The sequence below is a fragment of the Notothenia coriiceps genome, unplaced genomic scaffold, assembly GCF_000735185.1.
Source record: "Notothenia coriiceps isolate Sejong01 unplaced genomic scaffold, NC01 NC01_scaffold00022837, whole genome shotgun sequence".
Taxonomy (NCBI): domain Eukaryota; kingdom Metazoa; phylum Chordata; class Actinopteri; order Perciformes; family Nototheniidae; genus Notothenia; species Notothenia coriiceps.
Genome location: NW_011355538.1, coordinates 77,209 through 85,462, shown reverse-complemented (window position 1 = coordinate 85,462; position 8,254 = coordinate 77,209). Strand labels below are relative to the sequence as shown.

At 40.6% G+C, this 8,254-nt stretch overlaps 1 protein-coding gene across 3 annotated transcripts in view; it reads left to right on the top strand.

The window, feature by feature from the left end:
- LOC104954101 (protein FAM13B-like) overlaps positions 1 to 8,254 on the top strand; it is a 29,246-nt gene that overhangs the window by 2,399 nt on the left and 18,593 nt on the right. For all 3 annotated transcript variants that reach the window (XM_010781153.1, XM_010781154.1, XM_010781156.1), the window contains exon 2: positions 6,362 to 6,406. In XM_010781153.1, the coding sequence (XP_010779455.1) occupies positions 6,362 to 6,406 (45 nt within the window). The remainder of the gene's footprint in view (positions 1 to 6,361; positions 6,407 to 8,254) is intronic.

Below are 8,254 nucleotides of genomic sequence, written 5' to 3'. Positions count from 1 at the left end.
TTTGTACCATTTTCTGGCGATTTGTAATCTGTTCTAGAGAAACTGTGTTTTTTAGGATTTCAAGAAGCATATAGAACAAACAATGGATGTATTTTATGAACATTTATCCATGCTGAAAGTAGATGTTTTAGGAGTGAGATAGAGATTATTATCTAATATATGCATCCGATGAAGCATTGCATGAAGTCTGTTGAGGATCAGAGACTGTTGTTTGGGCTGCATAAACGTTTTTTTATTTTTGTTTTGGCAGACCATGCAGGCTAGCCTGATGGTCACCAAGGTTCATGTTTTAATAGCATTTTTACAAAACATGTGAAAACATTGCTTAGACCTCTGAGAGTTAAACTTAGGCCTGCAACCATAGTTTTACTGTATTTTGTTTTAAAAATCCACAGTGGAGGTTTGTGTCGTACTACATGCGGTGTATTTTGCATATCTCTCAATAGCCAACGATCTGTGAGTCTGTTGGCTCGGACATAAACTCCGTAATAAATGAGGTTTAAAACCTGAGCATTTTAAATCGCATTTGAACTAAATGCTTATAGAATCTGTAGTTGTATTTATATGTGTTGGTTTATTGTGTGAATGCGGTGATATACAGTAGAGAAGGTTAAGCTGTCATTATTAGGTTGTTATGTACTGTTGTTTTTGGATATTTGTGGAGTCGGGTGGTCCGTGAGTGGTTTTTTATTGGTTAAGTGGTCCTTGGTATGAAAAAGTTTGATAAACACTGCGCTAGTGGATTATCAACAGGGGGAGCCTCGCTGCTCGGAAATTATACAGATGGCCAGTCCGCCCCTGAAAAATGTCTATGCACACGTTATTATAAATAATAATTTAAAAAAAAAAGAATTTTTTTATTTTTATTTTGTAATCATCTTGCGACCCCCACTCTGGGAACCCCTGTCTTAGACAATAAGCAGAGTGGTGCAGCTCTGTTTATTGATCTTTCCAAAGCGTTCGATACCGTCGATCATCAAATCCTGAAGCAGAGGCTGGCCAGTATTGGCATATCCAGCCATACAGTGGGGTGGTTTGTGAAGGTTCTACGTTGTCTGGACCAGCCAGTTTCTTAGGATCTAACTTGGTTAAGGCTTCATGAACAACATCAATAGTAAAAGGAGAAAAACTGAAGGGGTTTTCCAAACCACATTGTTCAGAGTCACAGACCGTGGCGTTCACTCTCTGAAAAGGTCCCAATGTGTTCAATGTGATGGGCTCACTTCTGAGTGGTTAAACATTACAAATGGTGTACCACAAGGCTCTGTTTTAGGTCCACCTTTAGTTCCCCATCTACATCAACAGCTTAGGTCAAAATGTGGATGGAGCAACTTTACATTTTTATGCAGACGATACCGTGATGTATTGTGCAGGTCCCTCCATTAAGGAGGCTGTTGTTAAATTACAGGCTATTTTTTAATAATATTCAGACTCAGCTCTGAACTAACGCTTCTTTTAAATGTTGATAAAATGAAGGTAATGCTCTTTTCAAAAGCCAAAAAGACACCAGAGACCGCTTTGGATATTGTAACTGCACAAGGAAAAATACTTGAAGTGGTTGCCTGTTATAAATACCTTGGTATCTGGCTTGATGACTGTCTCTCTTTTAAACTTCAGGTCAATAATCTGTTTGGAAAGCTGAGGATGAAGCTAGGTTTCTTTTTCAGAAACAAGTCCTGTTTCTCGCTTGAGGCCAGGAAAAGGCTAGTCAGACCTTTTTACCTGTGCTGGACTATGGTTATCTGATCTATATGAATGCACCTGCCCATTACCTGATCAAGTTAGATGTCGCCTATCACAGTGCCTTCACTAACTGTACGGAGGCTCAGTCATTGGTACATGTTCATATACAAAGCCATGTTGGGTAAACTCCCATCTTATATCTGCTCTCTGATCACAAAGAGTTGAAAGTAGCTATTGCCTGAGATCACATGATGTGGTCTTGTTACATGTGCCAATTGCAAGGACTGACTTAGGGACGAAAGCTTTTATGTGCGCAGCTCCTCTTGCTTGGAACAGTCTGTAAAAATAATTGAAACTGAGCAATTTGGTTCCACTGCATGTTTTTAAAGCTCAGGTGAAATGCTCTTTGATACTGTTGGTACTTGTAAATGTCGATAGGTATGTAAATGTAGCCCTGTAAATATGATGTCCTTTATTGTTTTATGTTGTTTTATGTTTCATGTGTAACCTGCTGCCGGTCTCCCTTGAAAAAGAGATCAATGATCTTGATTGGACCGACCTGGTTAAATAAAGGTTTGAAATGAAATGAAATCCATGATCACAACATGTAACACACACGCCATATTCAACACAGATAGTGTGTGCAGGTGTAGTTCTCACTTTACTCACTTATCAGCGAGACACATCCACTGATGCAAGAGAGCAGCGTTTCAGCTCAGCAGTAAATACGTTGTGGAACTGATACTCAGGCTCTGTATTGGGATACGACACAATAATGGACTTTCTCTTGAAATGCAGCAGAGCCTTTGTAAGCTGGACTGAGCCATGTATTTTTAAAGTACTGAGTCTCATATACAAATTGGAAATTCACACTACAATAGTCATATGAATAAGCAGTCATGTCTCTCTTTGAATGAAATATTCTCTAATAAATGAAGGTGACAAACCTAAGGGGGATTTAAAATGCTATATTGGAGTATGATACATTTAAAGTTTTAAATTATACAGACTCACTTTTATTTAACTATACACATATCCCCAAGTGTTTCATAACCTCTTAAAACATTCAGAGGCAGAAATATGTCACCAGTCTGTCAAAGGTAAATTGACAGTAGATTTGTAGATTGGCGAGTCCTCAATAAATAATCTATCATGTTAAAATGATGTATTTGTGCAAAAGTGTCCATCATTTAAAAGCATTTTAAGCGACTCTTGTATACAACTGTAATGGTTTCAGTTAATGTCGTTATGAAGCCGTATTCAAAACAGGATAGTACAAATCATGAAATTAAATAAGACCATAATTGCAATTTAAGAGCGTTATCAACATCAGAACAGGTTAAATATAAAGAAAGATGCTTTAATGTTAACATTTACTTTATACTTCTTATTAAAATACAATTCCAGGTGCATCGCTCTGCCCTCAGGTGATGCTTGCTGCTAATGCTAATCTGCTAAACGCTGGAGGGTTGGCAGATGGGATCTGAGTGAATCTGGTTAGAATTTGTTTACTCCGCCACTCGCCTCAGATGCCTTGAGGGTGTAGTCGATAAAACATTAAGTGAAATTTAAAGAGTAAACTAATATTGATTAAAGTGTTTTAATGTCTTTCTAAATCAATTCAAACCAATTTCAATATATAAGCAGGGGGAAAAAACACCATCAGTAATCATAACAAATTGAAATATGAAAACAAACAGACCATTTGTTTTGTACGCTGACGTTAGCAGAGCCGAGTGACCGTCTGTCTCTCAGGTCACTTTACAAGGCTTTACGGTACGTCCACACAGCAGCGTTAAAAAAAATCTTGGAGGTGGGCGTATCTGAAGCTTCGGGATTTTTTGCGACCAACAACCAATCACATGAATCTCCCACCCCCCTGCTTGCTAGCAATGTTAAAACGAAGTAAACTGGATATAAAATCCCCAAACAGGCGAAAACCTACCAGTTTAACCCACTGTCTCTGCCACCTCCCTCCGTACCTGGTTCCTCCGGTTTGTATCCCGGTAAGTTAATAGGGACTGTTCATAAAGAACCGGGTGATGCTACCGCAATAACTAATTTCTCCTCTAGCTTGCACGCGGTTTGATTGGCTAGCGGTTGTACTGTCAGATTTGCATAAACGGGATTTGATTGGCTGATGCTTCCACCTCAGCTTCAAAAGTTGAACATTGCTCAACTTTTGAAGCCTATGCCTGGAAATCTCCGCTTTGCTTCCCACAATGCAGTTCGGCGAAAAGTGAGGCAAAGTGACGTCACCCCATTCAAAGTTAATGGGCAGAAGCGTTGGAAAATTGTTTTAACGCTGCTGTGTGGACGGGCCGTTACAGTATCACCGCCAACAAAGGGCTAGTGAAAGGTGTGACACTTTAAGATGTTATCGAGGTCTTATCTCTGTCTTTAGCTACCGCTGCAGTCCGGTCTGATCTAATCCGACCTACTTGGAGCACTTTAGAAAGACAAGCCTTGATTCACTAGCCAGTGCTGTAGTTTTGCTCCCTTGTAGAATTGCAGTTTCAGGCAAAAAAACAAGAACAGAAAAAAAATGTATTTACATGTTTTCAAATGGTTTGGAGATGCCTGGTTGGTGATACGTTTTTAAACATGTGCACAATGTTAGCTGCAGTATAACAACATGGATTTAACTATTTCTAACCCTTTTCAAGAGTAACTTGATGAGGTAGTTAAAAGCTTTCCTTCCCTCTATGATTTTGATACGCTGTAATCACACCCAAAAGAGATGTCACAGTGTACTGATATCTACTAGAGTTTCGCAAACACAAGATATTCAGTGTGTGTTTAGTTGCTCTTTAAAAAAGCAAAAGCCACATTGTAATTGTACCTAGCAGTGTATCCTTTCTGCTCGTGTCTGCTATACACATGCATATTTGTCAGAGCAACAACCAGTTTATTGTTTTTCACCTGGATGTTTTGCATGCCATTTTCTTTGCAAAGTATTGTTTGTATTAACTTAAACAACCACTTCCTACAACATCAGAGACCTATCTGTCCTTTATGGTGTCCTCTGCAGTGATATAAGTCATAAAGGGTGCCCTATAGGGATAAATTGATAATAATGTTTTCTCTGCTGCTGCTGCTTAGGGACCTTCAAAAGGTGAGAAACACCTCAAAGGCTGCAGAAGCCATTTTAGTTCATGTCTTCAGGGGGAAAATGGTGTAAGATCAGATATGATCTCTGCTCCTTAAGGCACATGGAGATTATGTAATGTCCTGGAGGACTCTATCAGTGATCTATTGTTAGTGATGCAGCCACCCAGCAAGGCCCCTCAGGGTGCAGCTCAGCGGGAGAGCCTGAGCTGTCAGATGGTATCAGAGCTAAGAAAGGGACATTGCTGGTGGAGGGCAGTCCTCCATGTTGACTAACAGGAGAAGGAGGAGAGGAGCCTATCAGATGACAAAGGATCTAATTTAAACCCAGTTTGGATAATTATGGTTGCAAAAATATTTTGTCAGATGTTGGAAAGAGATTGACAAAATAGATGTGGGCTTTACACAAAGCTTTTCCCATTATGTTACATCACCCACACCCACTGCTTCTGGGCTGTTTGAACACTACAGCACTATTCTTTGTGTTCTCCAAGGTCGAGGTTACAGTGTCAGAAAGGGGAATGTTGCTGCTTGTAGCATTCAAAACCAGTAAAGATTGAGGAAGGACAGGAATAGATATGAGAGAAAGAAACAATTCAAAAAATATAGTGGCAAAAGGACAAACTTGAGAAAAAGATAAACAAAGGGTGGTGATAATGAAAAATGTTACTTTTTACAAAAAGTGATGGGGTGAAAAAAGGGTAAGTGAGGAAAAGGATGTGGCATGTCAACAGAGACAAGTTTAAGATAATACATATGAAGTGTGAAATATTGAGATGGAGGCAGAAAAGAAAGTTGGATTGCAAGAATAAAAGGGAAGGATCAGAAGAAAAGATTGAGAAAGAAAAATACTGCCATTAATAATTCAGTCTATCGGTGTGTGTGTGTGTGTGTGTGTGTGTGTGTGTGTGTGTGTGTGTGTGTGTGTGTGTGTGTGTGTGTGTGTGTGTGTGTGTGTGTGCAGAAAGGTTGCGTAACTTCAGTTGCTGGGTTTCTAATAAGATGACTTTGGATGTGTATGTTTCTCACTCACACACACCCTTGCATATCCACTGGTGACATAAAGTAAATGACCTTGTGTTCTGTGTGTAGCAGTGTTATATAAGTCTGGAGTCCTTGCGTGCCTTTCATTGTGCATTTGTGTGTGTTTGTGAGGCTGTTGGGCACCTCCCTGTTTCATGCCACACACACACACACGCTTGGTTAAAAGGGAACATTGGAGAATAGATATGACACACACCCTTCTATCTGATCAGCAGAGCTCTGTAGTCTAAATAACAATCTGCCCACCCAGAGTGGCGCCAGTTACCCAAACTTTGTGTATTTTGGTCCACAGGGAATTAGGAGACAAATGCAAAGAGAACATAAACTGTACACTTTATTGTTTATTCTGCTCTACACACTGATCACTGGGTCTTTGTGTTCAAGGTTATCGTCATTCTTCTTCCCTGTTTTGACTCTTGCTGCCCGACACCCTCCAAGGTTATTTCATGTCAGTAAGTGAAGGGAGTCCGGGACGTGATGTTCTAACCATGACATCCTTTCTCTCTCTATCTCTCTTTCTCTACAGCTCCCACCTCTCCCCCATATCCATCCTCCCTGCTGACTCTGCTCAGTAAGTACACACACACACACACACACACACACACACACACACACACACACACACACACACACACACACACACACACACATCAGGTCTCCATGGTAAATATAGCTTATTTTAAGGGAACCATAAAACGTGTTTTCTTGAACAGCCAGTGATTTATTAAATGTCAACATTCTTTGAAAACTTATTTCACTGTTAAGCACAATATGGTTGACTATAATTTATTTGTACTGTATAATGTGGAAATGAAAAGGTTTCTGTGTACCTCAGTGGATTGTGGCAGATGATATGACATCATCAAATCATCTGTTTGTGTAGTTGGTGACAGTTGGACCTGGGCTACTCTCAGGTGGGAGCACCGGACCAAAATGTCTCGTTGGGACGGTTGTTCAGTTGTGTTTGAATATTGCAATTATCTTTTCTGTATGTTGAAGTCTGTTTTGAATCAAATGTTCATTTACAAACCGGGACTAATTAAGAAACATTCATTTTCTGATCCAGTGACTCTGGTGTGTGATGTGCATTGTGTGTCTAGTAAATGATTAGTTAGAATACTTTTATTTGTTAAGGACAGAACATTTATATTTGAATGTTTGAAGTGGATCTAATCTGTTAAAAAACACTCTATGCATCCGTACTGTTCTAATCAACTCTCCACGACGGACTCTGATCTGTCAGCTTTGTGCACTAAATCTCCCATTGGAGTATTGGCGGTTTTGAGCACTGCCAGTTCAGGTTTGACTGTGTTAAGGTTTTGACGAGACTTGTGAGAAGATCAGCGGAGAGCAGACGTATGTTATACATGATGGATGGGCTTCTGCGCTTGTGTTTACTGATAGAACTGTTGATGTGAGGTGATATGATCTCAGAATCCAGAGGCTCGCTCTTCTCGTCGAACCTCAGAACTTGAGCTCACACAGAGGATGTGATCAGGGACTGACTCGCGCCCTTCTTAGGCCCGGTGTAGTACCAGAGCTTTACTATTGTTCGAGAGCTCAGGATCTGATTGTATAGCGTATTAACTCACACGAATAGGTTGATCATGGAACCGCTCTTGTTCTCGTGCTGATTGTAAAGATCCACTTCACCTGGAGGAATCAAGTCGGTCGTCTACAAAGAATAGACAGTTATATGGCACACTGAGCCCACAGGCTCGTTTCTCTTCCTTTCAGATCTGAAGCGTTGTTTGCTTTCCTGAATTGTATAATTGTATGTGTCCCGCGTGTTCAGCTAAACGGCGGACAGGGTGTGTGAGCTGCGTGCCTGTCACTCTGAGGCACTGTGAGAGCGGTTTCCACATTGGTTCTCATCTCAAGATTCTAAACAGGTGGTATGAATGACATTAATCGTTAGGAGAACTCCCTAGTTGGTGGGGTTGGGTGAAACTGCCAAAACCCGGCTGTGCTTTTTGTTTTCAGTCGACAACTGGGTTAACCCAAACCTGCCATACTCATTTAACTACCTTTCAACTTTACTGTAGACTCGGGATCAAACAGACTGGTTTTCCAATATGGCGCCCCAGTTTACAACAGTCACCCGCAACTGAGCCTGACTCGTCATGCTTCTATCCAGAGTGTGCTTTACTTCAGAAGCGCCATGGGGTAAATTAGGCAAGTTCGTCTGTTTTTTTTAAAACCTCTTATATATGTTGCTGACTACCTGCCTTCAATCTATACTATCTGATTGCGGTAGCTCCATTTTGGGGGGACACCCGTGAACAAGGTTAAGACCGGTCACGCTGGGTTCATCAGGTCACTTCAGAATGTTTGTTATTATGTTTTGTTCTCTCACAGGGATTAACTTCCTTTGATCTTTTTTTGATGGAAGCAGTTGGCTCTGCTTCATTGGAGTGGG